At 37.4% G+C, this 25,510-nt stretch overlaps 1 protein-coding gene across 1 annotated transcript in view; it reads right to left on the bottom strand.

Moving 5' to 3' along the window:
* Positions 1-430: 430 nt before the first annotated feature.
* LOC140167045 (myb-related protein A-like) overlaps positions 431-25,510 on the bottom strand; it is a 38,008-nt gene continuing 12,928 nt past the window's right edge. The window contains 17 exon segments of the mRNA XM_072190524.1: positions 431-1,504; positions 2,458-2,637; positions 3,132-3,218; positions 4,995-5,117; positions 7,930-8,050; positions 9,025-9,170; positions 12,752-12,877; positions 13,541-13,674; positions 14,463-14,611; positions 15,288-15,495; positions 15,612-15,693; positions 16,358-16,481; positions 17,658-17,786; positions 19,537-19,640; positions 20,933-20,964; positions 20,967-21,084; positions 21,840-21,895. Of these exon segments, the coding sequence (XP_072046625.1) occupies positions 1,391-1,504; positions 2,458-2,637; positions 3,132-3,218; positions 4,995-5,117; positions 7,930-8,050; positions 9,025-9,170; positions 12,752-12,877; positions 13,541-13,674; positions 14,463-14,611; positions 15,288-15,495; positions 15,612-15,693; positions 16,358-16,481; positions 17,658-17,786; positions 19,537-19,640; positions 20,933-20,964; positions 20,967-21,084; positions 21,840-21,895 (2,033 nt within the window). The 3' untranslated portion in view covers positions 431-1,390.

Raw genomic sequence — 25,510 nt, 5'->3', positions numbered from 1 at the left:
AAATGTTTGGAAGATTTTTATACAAATTCTAAACAAAATTTTCATGTATTTAACAAAGTGCATGCAATCCAACCAGATTCAAAACTTCAAATATGGTATTCAGCTGGAATCCAACACAACAGGCTATTTTCCAGCTAGATTGAACATATTTAGTGCAACAGTACAAGCTATACTTTGATCAGCTCGTAATCAGCGGGCCTTATAACATCGCGGATTAATATTTTTGTGTCACATTTCTCCAGAAGCATCACAAAATATTAATGCAAGTCATATAATTTATCTACTTTCTTTAACACACAAAATAAAGACCGGACAGGTCAACTAATAATGTGGGTCTACTTTTTCGGCGTAGTAGTGGTAAAAGCCTAACAATCCCCGCCTATTACGAGCCGATCAAAGTATAGCTATGCTATTTTCCACAGGGGGTGTGTTAATTTTAAATGGAACAGCCACAACATTAATTTACTTTCTCTCCTCTAGCTAGTTCACAAGACCCGTCTAGATCTAACACATAGCAAAAATCACATACCACCAAAGAAATTAAGACTGGGAAAACTTGGGCTCCATATCACCATGAGTACTACTTGCTGATTCAGGCTACAAGAAGACTTTTGATGATTTCCTGAGCCAATCCACAACATGATAAGCATGGTGGCTAATTAAATGATAAAATCATCCAAAAAACCAATAAAAATAGAGCTTATTACACAGTACCTTGTTATACATATGGGATTACTGCTTCTCTTACAATGTCTCCCATTGGTTAATTACATGATATAATCATCTTGGTAACCAATCAAAATAGAGCTTATCAAAATCCAGCTGGTAGTGCCCATGCATACCACAAATAAAACAAAACAATACATCAGGTACATAACATAAATAGTAACTAAAATGAGCAGCATTCATAAAATTTCCTTGTAATCTCCCTTTTTACATCACAAAAAATCAAAATCAATAGTGTATTTACAACACTGCATTCACTTCTGTGAAGGGTATTACTAAAATGAAAATATGCAGTAGTTCCTTCATCTGCACTAAATTGAAAATTACAATTCATATGAAAAACCTATCGCTTTTTATATCTTTCAAAAATACATACTTAAAATAGTTTTAGACTATGAGGATGCAAGGAATGGGTATTTCAGTTGAAATCCATACACCCCCTATGGAAGACATGACCTTAATCTCCCACACAGGGGTGTAGATTTCAAATGGGGTCACTCATTCAGGTAACCCTATTTGAAATTCACACTCCCTGTGTGAAAGATTAAGGTCATGTCTTCCATAGGGGGTGTATGGGTTTCAACTGCAATAGCCCAATGGCACATCTTTCACACTCAGAAAATAACTATAAAAGAAAAGCATTTAGTCTCACAACAATCATGATTTAAAGGATTAATGAGCGGGGTTTAACGGCTCGTAGAAAACGTCTGGCTTGTTCGGACATGAACCTTTGATCATCGGTTTTACCGCAGGCTATGGTCTCGTACTTTTTGTCCAGCTGGGAAGATAAAAAACACACAAAAACAAAAATTGAGTGAAAGTTACTTAACACACATGGGCCAAAAAGGACATAATGAAACAGAAATGCAAAATTTTTTCCAAACCTCCAAACCACTTGTGAAGATAGAAGTTGCTTGAAGGCATTGGGCTTGACTTGCTGAAACCAGTATAATAAAGCACTCATAAACACTAACATGCTAGCCATAGGCTTTACCATAAAAAGTCCAAGCTTTGAGATTCTCAAAATATCACGACCTATCTTAAAAACCTCTGAACCAATACTGAGCTTGTTTGTACTCATTTTAATGCATTTTTATGCTGATTCCAAACACGGTCATGAAAATTACAATTATGAACTTTTTGAATTAAAAAAAATACCAAATTTTCCTTCAAGGCTAATCAAGGCATTAACAGTACTTATTATATCTAGTGCTGACCGCTGTTTACCTCCTGCTTGAAGCTCTGTGTATCCTGAATGGAAACAACCAGATCAGGAAGGGTGTTCCAAAATGCCTGCAGAAAAGGGGAGAAATTATCTCTTGTGGCCGACCAAGTTAGATCTGGGAACTTTCACAGCAAGGCTATTTGAACTAACAGAACACCCAAGGTGTGCATCTGACAGTAGCTGGCATAAGGCACAACATCATTTTTGGTCCTATAGCGCTATCGGTGCATGAAGCGATGGTAGGTACTGATGGCACTTTTTATCGTACCCTGAACATTTGTATAGTGCATTTATTTCTTATTTAAATGAAAAACAATAACAATATGCAACTGTTAATTATTATGCTTGATACAATAAATTACATCTCCAAGAAGTGATGTTAAGAGTCATCGGTACCTAACCGGGCACTGATAGTTCTATAGGACCAAATTGGATGCGATGCCTTATCAAATCCCACTCCGCTATATTTGCATTTTACCCAAGTTTTTTGCAGCAGGACAACTTACCCGTATTGCAAAGAATGGTTTGGATGGGGTTTCACCAGCCCGTATCTTGTCTTTCTTCTCTATCTTGGCCTTGATTCCTGTCATACCGACTGGTGAGGCTGGTGCAATGAAGGCATGATTGAAGGACTGACCCGCAGGAGGAGACATCAACAGGGATGCATTAGGCAAGATGTCACTTGTCTGTGGAAGATCAAAATTGAAACACAGTTTAACCCTAACACACCCAGGTACTACAAAATACTACTTGATATATGCGCTGTTCGTGTGTGCATCCCACAGGGTGTGATGACGCAATCGCTCCAAGTGATATATAGGCACGCTTTCGCTAGCCAGGCCAGCCGAAGACCTGTGGCAACATGTCCCTGACCCAGTGCTTGGCAAGCGAGGGGTCTCAGGTTCGAATACCACCCAGAGCCTTCAACTTCTTTCTTTATTCCTTCCTTCTTTACCTTCCCATCGCCAGAAAGCCCCTGGGGCATTAGGTTAAGACATGTTTCACTTTATGGAATTTAGTCGAAGACCCTGAAAAACACCATTTCTATATAATCCTTGGAGATTTCCAAACACTGAGAGCAAAAAAAAAAAAAATGGTTTGCACTCTTTAAAAATATAAATGCCCACCTCTATACCAAGGGCTGGTTTATAATAGTTGTCTGTTCTATTCTATTTATTACCTTAATATCCAAGTTGACATCCATTGGATCATCCTTGAGCAAATGTTGGGTTAAAGACTTTCTCACACGTTTTGTTGGGGAATCCATCTAATTGGAAATAAAAGAGGCAAGTCATAATTGGTTTGAATTCATGTGGAAGATTATGTTATCAGCCTCTTATTAACAGGTAATTATGATGATCCAAAACGACAACCCGGTCTTATTTGGCCGGTTTCTTTCTCAGACAATTTTCAAAACCAATTTAACATTTATGTTAAGGGCTATTCCAGCTGAAATCCAAAACCCCCTAAGGAAGACATGATCTTAATCCCCACAGGTAGTGTTAATTTCAAATGAGGTTATTTGAATGGGTGATTCCATTTGCAATCTACACTCCCTGTGTGGAAAATTAAGGTCATGTTTTCCATAGGGCGTGTATGGATTTTAACTGCAATAGCCCAATGAAATTTGACTGCATGTATACTTTGTTTGTTGCACCTAAAAGGTCCCAATTTACACTCATGAAAATTTTGGAAAATGATCATCAATCACACCATTATATAGCAATCCACAATGTTATGAGTCTCGCCAATTGTGAGCTTAATAAAGTACATCACTGAGTATTTCTGTTCACATATTCTGCCTGTACAAGCCCTTTGGGCTGCTAAGCACTTGGTTTTTTCCACTTCTAATCTCTGTTAAGGTCGTGCGTCATGAATTGGGGTATAGGAAAAGGTGGAGGCGTTACATTTTTTCATTTTATTTGGGACGTTTTGTCCCCGATCTCAAGAATGGAGAGGGGTACTGAACTAGTTATGGTCTCATTTTGCTGCTTATTTATCTAGCTCAATTTGTGGAAAGAAAGAACTTCACACTTTATTTACTTCTTGAGATATTGCAATTCAAACGATGTGAAGTCAGGGGTGGAGGATCCTACGGTTGAGGCATGTGTTAAAGTATAGGGAATGTTGATTTTTAGCGCCTCACAAATATATTTGTTACAGTAACTTCATAACCCAGCAAGGTATTGAGATGGATTATGTACCATTGTTTTGGTATTTATGTCGAGTTGGAAATGTGACCAGTTTTACTACAAGCTAAGTTAATTTGTTGCAAGTGTGCTGCATTCTGTGTCATGGGTTCTAGGCTTTTCCTATATGTTACTGTGTTAAGCATTCATTTATGCTCCGAAATGTTCTGAAGGTCATATTTCTTGAAGGAATTACCCCACTGCTGTAAAAGTTAACATTTTTGGATGGAAATTTGATGAGGAATTCAAATATGCCACTGGTTTTTGTGTGGGGCATGGAGGAAAAAAGTTTTTATTGAAAATGTAATAAAAATCATAAAAATTATGTACGACTTTTGAACACCCTGTATCTCACGTAGGCAACATAACTCATCATTACAAGTTTGCTTTTTTTGAAAGCCTACAATGTTATTAGCACATCTAAAATGGTTCTAGCAGAACAGGTGTTTATGTTAGTAAATAAGAGAGAAACAAAATAGTATACTTTTTGAACCAAAATTCAACTTTTCCACCCTATATGACATTTGTGGCACCCTGTATATTGACCAATTGTTTGTATGTGTGTATTCCTGGTACTCTAAGCTTTACAGTGATATATAATTTTCTAGGGTTTTGATGAACAGTTTATGAATTAGATCAGTTTAAGTACAAAAACATGTAAATTGCTCAATTTTTTAGTGTGTAACGCATTTGGCCCCCAATTCATGGCGTACGACCTTAAATAAAACACTGAAAATCACAAGTTTTTTTCACCATTTCTGTAAATTTGATTCAGAAATGAGTTGTTAAACATTGAAAAAGGTAAACCAAAGATGTTGAAATCCGATAAAACACAGACATTTTTTATGGCTTACCAGTGATGAGTATTTCCGTTTGGGTGTGCTGCTTTTACAAGATCGTTTGGCTGCTAAGCGCTTGTCTTTTTCTTCTCTTTCTATGATCTCTGATATATCTTGTAGTTGGCCTGGTGTTCTTGGCTGCAAATAAATTCAGAGTAATCACATTTTGCAATTTAAACTATAATTAATAATTCTTATTTTCAGAACTAAATCATCCAAATAGAACATACATGCACATATATAATGAGCATTGAGCAAGTATTGCCACACATGATTGGTCTTGCTAAGTGTCTGATTTTTAGTTGTGGACAGTCAAATTAATTTGAGAGCAAATAACAAAAATACTGAAAACATGAAACAAACTTAAATGCAAAAGATAAACTGCAATAGTTTAACATAAACTAAGAACTATAAGTCAAATCAGGAACCTTGAAAGTAAATGAAAGCAACACAACAAAATGGTAGTATTTACATACTTTAAACGGCAGAATAAGTTAAAATACAGCATGAATGTGTTCATGTTTATTCCTGTGACCTCACAATATTAAATTATAGAAATTATATAATATATTGCTAACAATAACAGTAACAATAACAGCAATGACAGTATGGATTGGTTGGATTCATCTTAATACTATACCAAGATGATAAATGATGAACGAAAATAAGTTATAGAGTAACATTATTTCAAAAGAGCAGAAAAATACAATATATTATTTAATATTAAAACAAAAAATATAATCTGAACTAAAAACTCAATGCACCATGCCACTCAAAAATCAAGCCCTGTTCTCATGATTCTCAGTTTAAAGGGCAAAGTTTTTTTATAGTGAAAAGCTGTTTATGCTTGGTCCCTACTTGCGATCAGCAAAATTGCATCAGGTATATGCTACAATCCAGGAAAAAAAAGGTTGGCACACTTTGCCTGTCTTTTGGTATTATCTCTTCCCCCGCTCCCCCAATTCAATGTTGGACCAAGCCATATTGTCAACAGGTCTGTGAGACCATCCAACATTGAAAGATGGGGAGTGGAGAAGGGCGAGATATAGCGGGGAGTCTGTACTTCACATATACTGCATGTATGTTTTAATCGCCTCTCCAATTTTGATAGGGCACACATTTCCATTGTTTAGTGCTAGTGTGCCAACTATTTTTTTCCTGGATTGTAGATAGGGACGGTTGACAGCAAACTATTATTTGTCATTATGCAAAAATCATGAAAATACACCCAAAGTGTCAGGTATACACCCAAATGTGTCAGGATTATACCCAAATGTATTAGGAATACAACCAAATGTGTCAGGAATACACCCAAATGTGTCAGGAAACACCCAAATGTATTAGGAATATATCCAAATGTGTCAGGAAACACACACACAAATGAATTAGGAATACACCCAAAGTGTCAAGAATACACCCAAATGTATTAGGAATACAACCAAATTTGTCAGGAATCACAAATGTGTCTGGAATAAACCCAAAGATGACATTATGCAAAAAATCACGACAGCTATTTTGGTCATAAACATGGCTTATGGCTAGTGGCTCTTGTGCTAACAACAAATCGGGGGTTTAATTTAAGAATGCCCTTTCTGCAATAGATGCTCAATACATTTCTGCATTATATACTGTACGCATCTGACAGCTGGCAGCTATTACAGATAGGGCAATCTTAGCCTAAACCCTTGATAATGAGGTGTTAGAGCAAGAATGGCCTATCTGCAATAGCTGCCCTATACATATGACAATTTCTGCATTTTATATTGTACACATGACACCTATGGCAGATGGGACATTCATTGAATTGCTGATCACCTGTCTTCTACGATATGGAATGCTGTAAGCTATGTAGCTATCTGGAGACCGTGGCTGTAATCAATTTTGTAACATTAACATAAAATAATATATAAATAGGTGATAATATAACTCTTTGTGTGTGGATTTGTGGTAATAATTAGAGGTTAATAACTGCACATCGGTTATTTGGAGGGCATTGTGAAAAATCTAAACATTTTGCCTTTGGAACCGAGGGATATTCCGAGGTCCAAAGCAAAATGTTTAGATTTTTCACAATGCCCGACATATTACCGATGCAAAGTTATTAACCTCATTCATAACCGTCACTTTCATCTCTTCACCTTACAAAATAACACAAAATTTTGCTCAAAAGTTTATAAAAATAGATGATTTTTACATCTTCCCTTTCCCAAAATCGATCAGACTAAAACATGACGACCAATAACAAAAGTGAGTATCACAATCTGTGCAAATATGGTAGTGCGCAATCCAAATACGGCAGCCAGCGCGCGCGCAGTTTGTTCGACGCACAACAACACGCAAATGCCGGTCAATTGTGTGCGACATTGGAACAATTACGCATTTTGCGGTCAATTGTGAGATATTAATGACCTCGATTTGCGTTCACGTTTTCACAAATAACTAAATGTAATTGGATCGCACACATCGCGTTTATTAATGAGGTTATGAATGGATGACTGCGACTCAGCTATTAAGTATATCCCTTATCCTTATGCGCAATGCATACAAATCCATAAAAGTACATAATAACAGGTCTTCCTATCATAAAGCCCAAAATTCCCCATCATATTGAGAAATTGCTCCAAGCGTGAAATTTGCTCAGGGAGACTAGTCAGAAAGATATCTTATACTACCCACAATGCATTGCTTCCATTCCCAGTACTGATTTGTTATCTTGTGCAACATGGTTCGATACTTGACAGAGCACATCTAGATCTTGCAAACATATATATTTCTTTGCCATCGACCCATGTTTAGCCAGTCTATTCTCAAAATGAAAACAAAGCACTGGGAGTGTCATGAGATGAGGTGATGTATAATGTTGCAAAGGATTCTGGGAAGGGTAAGATATCCTCTCTGGATTACACTGTACAGTCTCTCAAGATCCCTGGTGGGTGTGCAATCAACTTACCATGTGCTTTAGAGGACCACTCTTTTTCTCCAATTCTGCCAGCGCATTTTTCAGAGGCGTTGGTGTTCTGGGTGTGGTTTCTAATAAGGAACGCCTAATACGAGGTGTTCTATAATTGTGCCTGGAACAGAAACAGTAAAAAATAAATCAATCGTGAATAATCAAGTTTATTTTTGTTTTTATCTTTGGGTCAGTAAAAATGCAAATGGACACAAGATTTCAACACACGTGGGTCCGCTAGTCTTAAGTCTGAAAAAAAAAAGTGTTCCTAGTCCAAAAAGTTCGCTAGCACCCTAACCCAACCCCTGACTCTAACCATGAACCTACTAACCCTAACTTTTGCATAAGCTACCCCATTTGGACTAGCGAACCCTTTATCTGGACTAGCGAACCCTTTATCTGGACTAGCGAACCCTTTATCTGGACTAGCGGCCAGTCCCTTATGCTTCATGGACGAACAGAGGATACCTTAAAACATCCATTAATTGAGTAACCCAGGCAAAAGAATATATAAAACAAACAAAGTCTGTTTCAAAAGGTGTCAGTCCTGATGAAGTTGGAGTCACAGCTTGACAACTTTTTCAATCTGATGACACCCCAATGAAACATTGGGCAACTCCAGTTGAAATCCATACACCCACTATAGAAGACATGAGCTTTTATTGCCCAAGCAGGGCAAATGGAGCCACCCATTCAGGTAACCTCATTTGAAATTCACACCCCCTGTGTGGAAGATTAAAGTCATGTTTTCCATAGGGGATGTATGGATTTTAATTGGAATAGCATATTTGTGAAGGGCAAAGTTTTCCACTTTGTTTTCAGTGTGTTAGTACTAGCCAATGGATAAAATAAACAAGCTCTACGCTATTTTTGCCCATCAGTTACCATGAAATAGCTCCCAGCTAACTTCTTGTATAACATGACCAGGATCTACTTTTAATTTGTCTCCTGGTAAAAAGTTTCAATATCTCATATCTGGATTCCAAAATATTATATATCTGTGTTTTTGAACTCTTGGTTCGTCGCAAGTAGCTCCGGTTCACGCAAAATCAGTCAAATGGACTCTGGAAAATCATTTTAATCTGTGTGACCTACCCTACATCTGCATTCTCCTTGCTGGTGAAATTTGTCATCTGTGAGGGCAGCGTTGTCTGTGTTGAATGCATACCGCCACCTATTGGTGTTGACGTCAGCTGATGGCCCATGGGAGCCTTCATCACAGGGGTGCCCATATTCAGAAACTGCAAGAATGTATAATTGTATGAGTGGATTAAATGAGCAATTGGCAAAATAGGTACAAAGACAACTGGACGATATCTGAAATACTACTCTAATTCATGTATTCTCTATTTCTAAAACACAAGTGCCCATGTAACCAAATTTGTATATGCCCACTTTCAACTGGAAATATACATTTTAATGCAACCTACAAAAAAGAGCATTGGTGCTAATGTAGACAATGGTCGTCAGAAATTCCAAATATGGTCATGCAAATATAGAATTCCTGAATTTTTGTTTTTTAAAGAAAAATTGTCATCTGCAGTTGACACCCGCATGGCGAGGGGGATCAACGTCGTCTTACCTGTGATGGTGAGAATGGTAGTGACTTGATGGGTGTACCATTGGGAGTGGTAGGTTCTTACCTGTGATGGTGAGAATGGTAGTGACTTGATGGGTGTACCATTGGGAGTGGTAGGTTCTTACCTGTGATGGTGAGAATGGTAGTGACTCGATGGGTGTACCATTGGGAGTGGTAGGTTCTTACCTGTGATGGTGAGAATGGTAGTGACTTGATGGGTGTACCATTGGGAGTGGTAGGTTCTTACCTGTGATGGTGAGAATGGTAGTGACTTGATGGGTGTACCATTGGGAGTGGTAGGTTCTTACCTGTGATGGTGAGAATGGTAGTGACTTGATGGGTGTACCATTGGGAGTGGTAGGTTCTTACCTGTGATGGTGAGAATGGTAGTGACTTGATGGGTGTACCATTGGGAGTGGTAGGTTCTTACCTGTGATGGTGAGAATGGTAGTGACTTGATGGGTGTACCATTGGGAGTGGTAGGTTCTTACCTGTGATGGTGAGAATGGTAGTGACTTGATGGGTGTACCATTGGGAGTGGTAGGTTCTTACCTGTGATGGTGAGAATGGTAGTGACTTGATGGGTGTACCATTGGGAGTGGTAGGTTCTTACCTGTGATGGTGAGAATGGTAGTGACTTGATGGGTGTACCATGTACCATTGGGAGTGGTAGGTTCTTACCTGTGATGGTGAGAATGGTAGTGACTTGATGGGTGTACCATTGGGAGTGGTAGGTTCTTACCTGTGATGGTGAGAATGGTAGTGACTTGATGGGTGTACCATTGGGAGTGGTAGGTTCTTACCTGTGATGGTGAGAATGGTAGTGACTTGATGGGTGTACCATTGGGAGTGGTAGGTTCTTACCTGTGATGGTGAGAATGGTAGTGACTTGATGGGTGTACCATTGGGAGTGGTAGGTTCTTACCTGTGATGGTGAGAATGGTAGTGACTTGATGGGTGTACCATTGGGAGTGGTAGGTTCTTACCTGTGATGGTGAGAATGGTAGTGACTTGATGGGTGTACCATTGGGAGTGGTAGGTTCTTACCTGTGATGGTGAGAATGGTAGTGACTTGATGGGTGTACCATTGGGAGTGGTAGGTTCTTACCTGTGATGGTGAGAATGGTAGTGACTTGATGGGTGTACCATTGGGAGTGGTAGGTTCTTACCTGTGATGGTGAGAATGGTAGTGACTCGATGGGTGTACCATTGGGAGTGGTAGGTTCTTACCTGTGATGGTGAGAATGGTAGTGACTTGATGGGTGTACCATTGGGAGTGGTAGGTTCTTACCTGTGATGGTGAGAATGGTAGTGACTTGATGGGTGTACCATTGGGAGTGGTAGGTTCTTACCTGTGATGGTGAGAATGGTAGTGACTTGATGGGTGTACCATTGGGAGTGGTAGGTTCTTACCTGTGATGGTGAGAATGGTAGTGACTTGATGGGTGTACCATTGGGAGTGGTAGGTTCTTACCTGTGATGGTGAGAATGGTAGTGACTTGATGGGTGTACCATTGGGAGTGGTAGGTTCTTACCTGTGATGGTGAGAATGGTAGTGACTCGATGGGTGTACCATTGGGAGTGGTAGGTTCTTACCTGTGATGGTGAGAATGGTAGTGACTCGATGGGTGTACCATTGGGAGTGGTAGGTTCTTACCTGTGATGGTGAGAATGGTAGTGACTTGATGGGTGTACCATTGGGAGTGGTAGGTTCTTACCTGTGATGGTGAGAATGGTAGTGACTTGATGGGTGTACCATTGGGAGTGGTAGGTTCTTACCTGTGATGGTGAGAATGGTAGTGACTTGATGGGTGTACCATTGGGAGTGGTAGGTTCTTACCTGTGATGGTGAGAATGGTAGTGACTTGATGGGTGTACCATTGGGAGTGGTAGGTTCTTACCTGTGATGGTGAGAATGGTAGTGACTTGATGGGTGTACCATTGGGAGTGGTAGGTTCTTACCTGTGATGGTGAGAATGGTAGTGACTTGATGGGTGTACCATTGGGAGTGGTAGGTTCTTACCTGTGATGGTGAGAATGGTAGTGACTTGATGGGTGTACCATTGGGAGTGGTAGGTTCTTACCTGTGATGGTGAGAATGGTAGTGACTTGATGGGTGTACCATTGGGAGTGGTAGGTTCTTACCTGTGATGGTGAGAATGGTAGTGACTTGATGGGTGTACCATTGGGAGTGGTAGGTTCTTACCTGTGATGGTGAGAATGGTAGTGACTTGATGGGTGTACCATTGGGAGTGGTAGGTTCTTACCTGTGATGGTGAGAATGGTAGTGACTTGATGGGTGTACCATTGGGAGTGGTAGGTTCTTACCTGTGATGGTGAGAATGGTAGTGACTTGATGGGTGTACCATTGGGAGTGGTAGGTTCTTACCTGTGATGGTGAGAATGGTAGTGACTTGATGGGTGTACCATTGGGAGTGGTAGGTTCTTACCTGTGATGGTGAGAATGGTAGTGACTTGATGGGTGTACCATTGGGAGTGGTAGGTTCTTACCTGTGATGGTGAGAATGGTAGTGACTTGATGGGTGTACCATTGGGAGTGGTAGGTTCTTACCTGTGATGGTGAGAATGGTAGTGACTTGATGGGTGTACCATTGGGAGTGGTAGGTTCTTACCTGTGATGGTGAGAATGGTAGTGACTCGATGGGTGTACCATTGGGAGTGGTAGGTTCTTACCTGTGATGGTGAGAATGGTAGTGACTTGATGGGTGTACCATTGGGAGTGGTAGGTTCTTACCTGTGATGGTGAGAATGGTAGTGACTTGATGGGTGTACCATTGGGAGTGGTAGGTTCTTACCTGTGATGGTGAGAATGGTAGTGACTTGATGGGTGTACCATTGGGAGTGGTAGGTTCTTACCTGTGATGGTGAGAATGGTAGTGACTTGATGGGTGTACCATTGGGAGTGGTAGGTTCTTACCTGTGATGGTGAGAATGGTAGTGACTTGATGGGTGTACCATTGGGAGTGGTAGGTTCTTACCTGTGATGGTGAGAATGGTAGTGACTCGATGGGTGTACCATTGGGAGTGGTAGGTTCTTACCTGTGATGGTGAGAATGGTAGTGACTTGATGGGTGTACCATTGGGAGTGGTAGGTTCTTACCTGTGATGGTGAGAATGGTAGTGACTTGATGGGTGTACCATTGGGAGTGGTAGGTTCTTACCTGTGATGGTGAGAATGGTAGTGACTTGATGGGTGTACCATTGGGAGTGGTAGGTTCTTACCTGTGATGGTGAGAATGGTAGTGACTTGATGGGTGTACCATTGGGAGTAGTTGGTTCCTCAATGATTGTATCACTCAGAAAACTGGAATTGCTTAAACCAGAGGTATCCATACTCTGATGAGAACGCTAGTAGTTACACATCAATTAAGGAATACATTCATTAAGTATCAATTGATCTTTTACTCAGTGATTTTTAAAATGCCTACACCTGGTTTTTAGAAAAGCAGATCTGAAGATACCTAGATTTAACAAACTTGCACTACTTGTAAAATGTTATCAAAATATCACTATTGTTGGGTTTTTCACTGCTATCAGACAAAAGAATGAATCCTCATGAAAAAATCCTGAATGTTTTGAAATAAGTGTAAAAAGTGCATGAAATTGACTAAAAATAGGCTGAATTTAAAAGAAAGTTGGTCAATAAAAAACCCCTGAAATCATGTTTAAATCTGAAAAAATGTATGTGTCTAGTAACATGAACTCAACCCATCAGATTTTTTGCCAATACTGTTCAATTCTCTCTAGCTCATTCATCTACATGCACACCACCTATTATAAAAACTAGAAATAAAGAAAATAGCGTCTAACCTGTCAAACTCCCCATGACATGTGATTGGTTCAGGGAGCTTTTATTGACAGAATGGCAAGACCCAAACTAGTTTTTGTTATTTTCAACTTTTATTACATCCACTTCTCTTGTTGACTTAGAAACACAAATGCTTATGTAATTTTGCAGTCACTGCAAACAAAAAATGTCAATGTATTATCATGGTCCCATAAATAGGATACCCGTCTGTAGCGGCTTTTTCTCAGAATAGTTGGCGGTGTGCTGAACTTTGACGTCTGTGGTGAGGTTAGCGGGATTAAGTTTCCTGCTGCATTCTTTGACAGATCTGAGATTGCGTGAGAATCAAACCGGTAACCTGAAGAAGAGAAGAAGAGAAAATTGACAGCAGATGAATTTAGAGCCAAGAATCATATTGAACATGCAATGTTTGTATCAGGTTGGCTCATTTGAGTATTATTCAAAATATTTAATTATCGATCATGAGAGCATGTACCTACTGCTTACATTACATGCGTGGGTCCAGGCGATCGAGAATTAGATATTATTTTGATTATAATAACTTGCTGCTTGAGATATGACACAATTCATTGCACCTACACTGAATTCTGATCATGCTTTTCTTCTCTTTCTCAAAAGGTAACACAGTTTTGAATCTATAATCAGGATACCCAAGACCTAAAACTGATTTCAAATATATGCAAATATTTGTTACATTTCCGGTTCAATGATTCTTGTGATAGATCTCAGGGATGCAAGTTTTTGGAAATTTCCGGATTTCCAGAAATTTGACTATAAAAACAATTCCATCGTATATGGTTAAAACATGCTCAACTGTCCATGAATAAGCCTAAAGGCCTTAAATGAGCCTCTTAGCAAGTTGCCACAAAATGGTGGTCTGCCAAATGTAATTCTTGCACATGATTTTAATTGGATGATCATGTGGTATTATACCTAATCCTCAATAGAAATCAAGAGCTGTATCAAGAATCACTGAATGAATACTGGGTTTCTTTGTACTCATTTTAATACATTTTTCATGTTGATTCCAAATATGGTCATTAAAATGTTAGAATTTCTAAAGAAAATTTGAAACAAATCGTCCGCTTGCAGTCGATACCTGTCTAGAGAGGGCTAAATACAAACCTCTGGAGCCTCCTTTATATAGCTTGCTGAATTTAATAGGTGTAACCGTCTGTTCGGCTTCAACCCCATACAGGAAGTCAAATGTACTCAGCTCTGCGCTGGTGATATCACTCTCTAAGAACTGATCATCACCAAAATCAGGAAAATCTCTGTGGATGTGATACAAAATAAAAGGTTAAAACAACACCACTACTTAAAACACAAAAGAAATTTGGTTTATAGGTTAATAAACGCGTATCACTTGTTGAGAGTGAAATTGTACAAAATAATGCATGTGTACTGGAGATTGTGATGCGTCTAATGCTTGAGCCATGAAGGGGGGGGGGGGAGTGCATTAGATACATCAACATCTCAGTACAAGTGCATTATTTTGTACAATTTCTTGAGGTTAAAAATAACACTAACATTTAAAAACAAACAAATTTGGTTTATAGGTTAATAAACGCTTATCACTTGTTGGGAGTGAAATCGTACAAAATAATGCATGTATTCGAGATTTGGATGCGTGTAATGCTCGAGCTTCGAAGGGGGAGTGCATTAGATGCATCAACATCTCGGTACAAGTGCATTATTTTGTACAATTTCTCGAGCAACAAGTGATACGCATTTATTAATTTATTTCAAAGGTTTTGCAATGTTAAATTGTTTTAAACACAGTCCAAACATTAAAACCTATCCATACACTCCCTGTACACAGGGGGTGTAGATTTCAAAATGGAACCACCCATTCAGGTAACCCCATTTGAAATTTACACCTGCTGTGTGAGAGATTAAGGTCATATCTTCCATACGGTGTAAGGGTTTAAACTGAAATAGCCCAATTACCTTATAGGTGACAAAATGCCAGCACAATCTCTGATGGTAACTTTAACAGGACTCTCTTTGACCCTTGACCCCTGACTCCAATGAGTAGTATTGTAGGCTGGTGGTGCACCTCGGTTTGTCTGTTGATAGCCTTGGTTATTGCTACTTCCTTGGGTTTGATAGAGAGTTCGTACCACTCCTTGGTTGGCACCACGAGACTTCAGCGCAGCTGTAAAAAGTGAACAATTAAAGCACATGGATAAGAACAAAACTGATGTTAGACACAACAGTGATTATGGATTCACTTACAATGGATTAGGCCTTGATGTTGATGATCTTCCTTACCATGTATACTGCTAGGACCTGGGTTCAAATCACATGGTGTCATATCAGCATACATCAGTGACACTGGCTGAGGTGTCATGTCCTGAAAGAGAATAGACAGAATATTATATGAATGAAGTTATTTCACCTATAGGGGCCATACATACCGCAGAAGGTAAAGAATTGGCCCAATGGGGATGATTAGTGTGAGGTGCGTTTTACAAATTCAAACAAACAGCCCAGGCACGAGACAGTGGTTCAATCAAAAAAGAGGAAAAGCACAAAAAAGGAGGAAAATTAATGAATCTCCCATACTTTTGCACAGAGAAGAAAAACTCCAAAAAGGAATTCCTCTAATCCGAGGAAGAATCTCATCCCTGACAACCAAGTGTGTACAAAGCAATCTTGCATGTAAGTGCTGACAAGTTAAATGCTCTGTGTACACTCAGATTGATGAGCTTGCCAGGTTTGAACACGTCAGTTGAATTCAAATACATTCAGAGGGCTTCAGTCAAAGCCATCAGTCAAATTCAAATAGGTTCAGAGAGCTTTGGTGCAGGACTTTTCACACTATTACAATCTAAGGGGTCATATGAAAACACCATCATCTTGCATTGCATAATATGGAAAAAGGTATATTGACAGTTGAATAAAAATAATGATAAAAAAATACACGTAATACTGCTTTTTTAGGATGAAATGCTGACCAAAAAGAGGTTTTGGTTGAAAAGCTTTATTTCCATCAATCACTAGTAACCACAACATACCTGTGCCGTCATTCCTTCTAACCGTCCCAGCCTTGTACTTAGTTTGGTTGGTGTATATGGGTTGCAATTCTCCACTTTACGTTTCATAGTTGAATTCCAGTGATTTTTAATAGCGTTATCAGTTCTGTGAGATGAACAATAACATTGGAATGTTAATATGATAACTAGAGCCTAGATACATTTTGATGATAATATAAAACAACAGGAAGTATCATTTTATGTGGCAGAATTTTAATTTTTTTTTAATGATATTACATTGATTTATAACTGGGCTTGATTCCTAAAAGTAAAATTGCCAATCAGCACCCAACATTGATAATTTTTCCAGATTCTAGTTCTGGTTTTCTGAAACCTTCCTGGCAATACTGTAACTGCATTAACCATTGATGCTGCTTCAAATAATTATTAACTAATTAATCATAATTGATGGTAAACTTGTTTGTCAATATCATTACATACATAGATTTATTTATAATCACCACTAATAATAGTAAACTATAATTGATTTCATAAATAATAGGGATCGGCCAAGTATAGATGGTCGATAGAAAGATCAAACTAATTTGGTTCTATTGCCTAATAGTCCTGTGTGATGATATCGTAATGCTTTATTTCAATGGCTCAGAGTCTAAATAAAATTCGCAAGAATCTTGAGGGGTATATCAAAATTTGAAAATTCCATAAAAAGTGGATTTTGGGAAAATACACCCTTTACAAGTTTCTACACACTGGAAAACATGCCAAGTGGTTGTAGAAAAATAAATCCCTTGAAAAATTAAGGTATCAAAAAAATATATACCCCTGAGAATCTGTCAAATAGATAAGGCAACCCTGTTATTACAGAGTTGCAGAGTTAGAATTTCAGTGAGAATCTGTTAATCAATTCCTGAAAAATCTTGCACATACAGGTGCGACCAGTTCTTCTCATTAACTTGCAAACTAAGCATTTATCTGCAGCCCCAAAGGATATTCTGACTGAAGTCCCAGCAAAATCTTTTGATTTTTCACAATACCCACAAAATAACAACATTGTTAACCTCATTCGTAACAATCCCTTTTATTTTTGTTCATTTGTATAATTTTCTTCTTTTAGAATTGAAAACAAAATAAAATAAACTTTATATTTTCCATGTAAAATAAGTGAATTAGAGAATAACTTCAATTATATCAATCCTCTACCTAGTATTATATGACAGGCAGTACGGTTGTTACTTCATGGTCTAAAAGATCTAAATTGTTTGCAGAAGTTGCAAAATAATCCTTGACAGGTATTTTGACAAGAATAAACATGTTAATTTACCTTCCTGGTAGTAGCTTAGCAATCTCAGCCCATCTGTTACCAAGGCGTTTATGGGCGTGGTAAATAATACCATCCTCCTCTTGAGTCCAAGCAGACTTCTTAATATCTGGGTTCAGATGATTGTGCCATCTAGTTATTAAAAGTATAAATTTATAAATAATTCCATGAAAATACAGAGCTGTCAAAGTCTAAAAAGATTAGTTTAAAGTCATATTCAGCAATAAAGAAATGTTTACAAGGAAAACCATGACCAAACAGGAAATCATTAAAAAATAGAAAAAAATATTGTAACATTTTTCACTATCAACACTGAAAAACATTATCTGTATTTATGTAAATGAAAATGACAATATTTGAGACCACTCAACCATTACAATACAATACAATACAATTACAATACAATACAACAGGGAATATATTTAACAGTGAAGTATTATTGATGTTTCCTTGCAGCACAAGGCTATTGCACTTGAAATCCACACACCCCTTATAGAAGACATGACCTTAAAATCAGTGTTGCCAAAACTTTTCAGGGCCAAGGTGCGGCATTGACTCACCAGGCCGCTGTAAATGATTCTCAAGTAGACCAATTTTTTTAAGCTTCCAAAAAAGCGCCCAATACCAGATATTTGGGCGGATTTACCTGAATTTAGAACGCAAATCACCCAATTGGGCGGAAAAGCACTTGACTTTTAAACTTCCGGTACTTACTAGGAAGTTACTGACCAATCAATAAATGGTCACAAAACCCATTGTAATTGCAATTTGGAGCTTTAGAGACTCAAAACCTTTATAAAGCGGCTAAATTGAAAGGAAAATACATCAAATTACTGCCGCGGCCTGACACTGTCAAAAGTAGCCCAATTTTAGCCAAGTAAGTAGCGACATGCTTTTTTGAGTAGCGGCAAGTGATCGACAAGTAGCCCAATTGTGCGCCTAAGGCGCGGCGTTGGCATCATTGTTTAAAATCTCCCACACAAACAGTATGAACTTCAAATGGGGTTACCTAATTAAATGGGCAACTCCATTTGATGTACCCCCTGTGTGGGAGACTAAAGTCATGTCTTCCATAGGTGTATGGATTTCAACTGGAATAGCACAATAGAATTGCTGCAGTGTGGAGTTTAATGAGCCTCAGTTGACAATATCACTATGGAACATTGATTATTCGAAATTTGAGTGAAACAAAATATAAAAAGCAACAATGTGATTATGCAATGTATGCAATAATATCAAAATCACTCAAACAGAACAAGTAATCAATAGTTACAGAACATGTAAATATTATGATGCCTTACAATTTAACATGAATGCAATTTATGTAAAGCATCTTATTTAAACTCTCTCCAACTGAGTGTCGACTGTAGATGACTAAAGTTTCAATTTTCTTTTTTTAAAACTCAAAAAATTTCAGAATTCTAATTTTTTATGACCATATGAAATTAACATGATTAATAAATTTTTTTTTAAATGAGTACAAACAAAAGAAACAGGCCTAGTATTTGTTCAGTGGTTCTTAAGATAGCTCTTGGTATTTTGAGAAAATGTCTCAAAACTTGGACTTTTAATGTTGAAGCCTATGGCTAGCATACAGAGCCTTAATTAGGCTTTATAGTTTAGTTGGAAGAAGGGCCTAGCATGCCCTTTCGGAAATATACTTATATTATAATCAACGTTTCTAGAGAAAACATGCATAAAAAAAGATAAGCTTTGTTAAAAAATTAAAAAAGTGTCCCTAGGTGTCAACAGGGTTGAAATATCAAAATTGCTCAGATTCTGTCAAAAACTATGCCAAATATTCCAATCATAACGATTCAGAAAAAGTATACATTGACCTATCTGTGACAAACAAACAAATAAACAAAGCATGCAAACACACCTTTCTCTACACTGTTTGCCTGTTCTGCCAGCTAGATACTTGGAAATAAGCGACCAACGCTTTGGTCCAAACTCTTTAACAAGATCAATAACTCTATCATCTTCCTGTTATGTGGTAGAAAATTTTAAAAATAACACTTTTTAGTAAAAACAACAAATTAAATATAAGTTAGAGAACAAGGTTAACAAATGTTAAGGTGGTACTACACCCCTTGCTAAATTTGTGACTATTATTTCATTTTTATCAAAAAATAATAACACACTGGTAACAAAATTTATGTATATTATAGGGGCAAGGAAGCCAGTTACCATGGTTACTACACTGGAATTTCAGTGACTCAAGACAAGCGGTACATTATTTATGATAAGAAAAGAAGTACTGCTAGAATGTACCTCATTTCTTAACATATTGAACCACTTGTCTTGAATCACTGAAATTTCAGTGAAGTAATTGCATTCCTTGCCCCAATAATATACATAACTTTTGTTACCGTACCAGTGTGTAGTTATTTTTTGAGAAAAATGCAAAATTAGTCACAAAATTCATCAGGGGGTGAAGTACCACTTAAACTATTAACTACATGCATATATGCAAAGCTAGCTAAAATTTATGCCAAAAAAAATCATTAGTGATAATAAATATATTGACATCAAGAACAAAACCAAAAAACACATCACAATAACTCTTATTCTGGCAGCTAGCTAGCAATGCATATATTTGGACACCTATCTAAAAACCCAACCAACTACCTCTCTCTACATTGTTTTCCAATTCTTCCCGGTAGATGCTGAGCAATAAATGCCCATTGACACGGTCCTTCTAAGTCAACCATACTGGCTACAATCTCATCTTCCTAAATCATGGTAACAAGTTATAAGAAACGGCTAAACTGAAAGTAACTGGCAATATATCAGGGGTAGACATACATGTAAGGAGCAATTATCAGCGGACCATCAGGCCAGCTAAGCTGGCCCAAGGGCAAATCCACTGGCCCAGATTTAAAGGCTTTTTTTTGCGTTTATACAGTTAATAAGTTCAGTTCAGACCTGGGTTAAACAGAAATGACATTTCTTTCTAAATATATTGTATGCAATATAAATACCAGGGTTATCGCTTATATGCAACATGCCTTGAAATGAAAAGGAATGTGTCAACATTTTGCCAGATTGGGGGGGGGGGGGGGATCAGCCAGTTAGGAACTGTTATTAATGTTGAGGGATTTTCAATACTTGTTCAGTAAAATTTCTGTAATGAAGAAATCCAATATAAAGATCTACATCAAACTTTGCATGGGGGATGACACTTTCTAATTGAATTTCAATTACTGGGGTATTGTAATGAAAATGATGATTCTTCAATTTTATATCAGAAATACACAGTAAAGTGATGCCAGTACCTCTTTAGTCCATGGTCCTTTGACAAGCTCCGATTCAGTACTTTTTGCCATCTGTGGTAGCATTGCATCTCAGACCTGTCCGGGAAATGTGCAGCGACCTGTTTCCAGTCTTCAGCCCCATAGGTATCAACAACCTGACGTAACCTGTCATCCTAAAACAATTACAACAGGGAAATGTATCAACAGCCATTCATTTGGTGCAGGTTTTATAGAATTAACAATCCAGAGAATAAGGACTCAGTCTCTGGCTAACACCTTGCCCGAAAGTGTATGTATGTCTACAGCTAATTTATATGTCAGTATGGTATATAAATTACAGATTCATGAAACTGCCTAATTTTGTCTTAAATACACAGCTTATGACTGAACCACTAACAACATGTATGAGGAGCACGTGTGGCCGAGTGGATAAGGCGCCCGACTCATAATACATAGGTTGTGAGTTCGAGCCCCGCTCGTGCCAACGTGTTGTGTCCTTGGGCAAGGCACTTTATCCTCATTGCCTACTTGGGGGATGTGGTTGGGTTGGATTGATGTTTGTATAGTTGTTTGTTTCAATGTTGCATTATTGGCGCTGATTAAGCTGCTGCCAGCAAAATTGCATTGTGTCTGTTTATGTGTGTTTAATGTACAATTCTAGCAATTTGACCTGCGGGTCACGATTAGAGTTTGAAATAAAACCTTTCTTTTTTTTTTATGTATGTTAGCACATCTATGACAAAGGTACCAAAATCATAATTTTGATGATTTTTACGATCAACCGCCGACAACCGGATGAGCAAATCACTAAATGGGCCTTTAAGGGGAGCTGTACTGAGAGCAAATATACATGTACTCTTTCTCCCCTCAAAAGACAAGTATTTGTGGTATAATTGTTTTGAATGTGAGATTGGTATACCATGGTTACCTCTTCCTTTGTCCATCTTCCTCTATTGATGAGTTTAGATTTCAGACCAAAGTGATCTCCGGGTAGGATTCATAGTCTGTGTCAGCGTAATCTGTGGTGTCAGTATCCGTCTCACTAGAGTCGCTTTCATCAAAGCTACTGGAAAGTTGAAACAAAAGGCAAACAAATTTAACACAATCAGAGAGAGAACATGATCAAAGAGGCTGAACCGCATGCTATCCCTATAGTATTATAACATTCAATGCATAAATTCTAGCCAGTTCTTTGGCTGACTGTCATTTAGGCCAAGTAAAATAAAAACATGTTTCACGTGGAGGTTTTTTGAAAAAAAAGGAGGAAGAGGGGCTTTTTATTTTTTATAGCAAAATCGGTAAAATACCCATAATTAGAGCTGTTTTACGGCATATACAATAATGCCTGGAAAAGGAGGAGGCCTCATTTTATTTGTTGTTCTGAGAGATAGGTCCCCTCTAACTATCACAAAATCTTATAAAAGTGTTTCTGGTATATTAGCAAGGCTATAGAAAGCATCTCTACTTCCTAGACATATTTTTTGAAAAGTTATAACTGAATTTCAAAAAATAAAAATAAAATTGAAGAAACCTCAAAAAAGGAAGGGGGAGGGGACGTGAAACATGTTTTATTTTTTATTTGGCCTTAGCATCACATTTTAACCATCAGTCATACACCGTAGTAAAACATGCAACAGACTATTGGATTGACCAGATTTGCATGTAGCGAAATGCTCACAAAATATTGAATAGCATTTAAAAAATGTGATATAAATGTACCAACAAGAGAAAAGTACCGTAATGAAAGTAAATTTTGCTACGCATAAAAAAATGCTAAATTCCAACACTGGCAGACATCACGGGCTCCTAAAGGAGAGACAACAACAACAACAACAACAACAACAACAACAACAACAACAACAACAACAACAACAACAACAACAACAACAACAACAACAACAACAACAACAACAACAACAACAACAACACCTAAGGCCCTTCGCACTTGATTATTAGTTTCCTGTTTACCGCCCGCGTCCAAAATTGAAAATATCAAAATAATTAATTATTTTATTTTTATTTCTAATTTTCTCCTTTAAAATAACTTTCAACTACTTCTACTTGCCATTTTCTGACTTGTATAGTATAATATCAACAATAATGATGAATAAACAAAGAGTACAACTCCACCTTCACTTATTTATAAAATCAAATATTGTTGTGAAATAATTAAATGCCCGCTCTAGTCAAAACAAGTCAATAGCTGCTTGTAATAGTTCAAACTAAATAAAGAAAATAAAAGATAATTAATAATTAAAAGTCACCTCGTCCCTTTTTCAAAATCTTTAACAGGAAACTAATAATCAAGTGCGAAGGGCCTAATCATAATGTAATATTAAATCACAACCACAATTACATGATGAATAAAATTATATTTACTCAAGAACTCGAGCTTCGATTTTGCACACGTGACACGATAGTTGTATGCATTCGATGCTAGAGTGCTTTGCTATCGTTTTTCGGTCGGACAGCGACCGTGCACCAGAGGTTATAGTTTATTCTTTCATTGTCTAATCAGGGACAGGTCAGAAATTCGGCGAGAATCTATTCTCGCAAAGATTCTCGTCAACAAATTTTGCAAGAATCTAAATGGATTCTCGTAAATATTTCAGTTTATCATACAAAGTTATATGGTAAGAATCCATGGATTCTTGCAAAATTCTACTGGGAGAATCCAAAATTTCTGACCCTGGTCATGTGGTCTTTACAGTTACACAGTCTCATCATGCTTAGCCTTACATGTAGGTTCAGCGAATCAAACTAGATTTTAATTTTGAATGCAATGCCGAATGGTCTCTAGCCTAGAATGTGAATCGGTGAGCAAATTCTTGGCTAGACTTCTCGAGCAAAATTATGAACATTGAACAATAACATGACCATGATGACGTAAAAACATGAAAATGTGACTGTCAATTGTCACAATTCACTCGGTCAGACATCGGATGATCCGGGAACATTATCCCCTTCGACTTCGTGAATCGTGAGGCTTTGCACAAGCGCACGCTACCAGCTCGAGAAAGGGGGAAAGCAACTAGAGACTAAATACATGAACCGCAACCACATGCATGCCCATGTCAACCTATCCAGTATCCGAGTGGCTCCTCAACATCAAGAAGATCAAAAGAAAGAATGATGATTTTTGCACACTAAAAATGGTACCAAAGAAAAATAATTCTTTTTCTGCACGCTTCCAACTAGTACAGTGTCATATATTTTCTCCCAGTAAAGTCTGTATTGTATCATGTTTAGAAGAAAGAAAAGAAGGAAGACAAAGTCTTCAGGCTTCTTTCTAGTCCTTGCAAATCATTTATGTTTATGATTTAGAACAGCTGATATTTTTCAGGTTTTGTGTGTCGTGTTTTTCTACGAATACTAAAGCATCTTACCTATATCTTCCTGACGAAAACATCACCAGTGGAAACCCATATATCTGGGAAAGGGAGCCAACAATATCAGGACCTCAAGTGTTGAAAGCATTAGTTTAATTAGAGGTAATTATTACGGTTCTTTGTAAAAATGAAGACGCCATGATTCATTAATTACATCCGCATACGTACAGCTAGTACAGGCAAAGTACAGCTGACCCAGCGCGCTCATCGAGGTCAAAATTCCGCGCGCCCAATGACGTAATGTATGCAAATATGTAAACAAACATCTGATTGGTCGAAACCAAGATGAACGGGTCAAAGGGTAGCAGGTCGATTCGGACCCAAACCAATTCGGCCACATAGCAGTCAATTCGGCCACACGCCAATTCGGCCACACACCAATTCGGCCACATGCCAATTCGGCCCCTGTATAAAACCGCATAGGGTTTCAGTGTGTAGATGTTATGTAATTAAAAGACGAAATGAAAGAGGACAATAAGGGGGATATACCACAATTAAAGACAGGTTAGGTGCCCGGTTTAATGTAATTTTAAGCATAATTTTAAGAAGTATATAGGCCTAATAGTGGAATACATTTTCATGTTTGTTTGTTGTGGAAATCCGATTGATTTGGCAGTTTTGAACCAGATCAATTGCTTTCAATCATGCATGTGCATCATTGAATACCGCCTCAATATTAAAATATTATTTTATTTGTGCTATAATATTACTAGTGTGTTATTATTATAATTTATATCCCCGGGTTTATATCATTATTATTTATGTTATTATTATTATTATTATTATTATTATTATTATTATTATTATTAATTATTAATTATTATTATTATTATTATTATTATTATTATTATTATTATTATTATTATTATTATTATTATTATTATTATTATTATCATCATCATTATTAGTATTAGTAGTAGCAGTATTATAATAAAAGTATCATTGTAGAATTTATTTGTTTATATTATTTCTTCTCTTTATTCCTGTTATTTATGTATTTATTATGTGTTATTTGTTTATTTTTATGCTGTTTATTTATTTATTATCAAGTTATTTAATATATATTTATTTATTTATTATTAATAGTTGTTCGTTTAACTTCTCTGATCTAATAACAAAATTAGTTCATTTTTTATCATGTTTGTGGGAACTATTTATCTGTTTATTGTATATTGATAGTAGGTTATAATAAAATAATGGTAAAAGATAG

The sequence above is a fragment of the Amphiura filiformis genome, chromosome 12 (assembly GCF_039555335.1).
Source record: "Amphiura filiformis chromosome 12, Afil_fr2py, whole genome shotgun sequence".
In the NCBI taxonomy this organism is placed as follows: domain Eukaryota; kingdom Metazoa; phylum Echinodermata; class Ophiuroidea; order Amphilepidida; family Amphiuridae; genus Amphiura; species Amphiura filiformis.
Note: the sequence above shows the minus strand (reverse complement) of the source record. Positions and strands in the feature narration are given on the sequence as shown.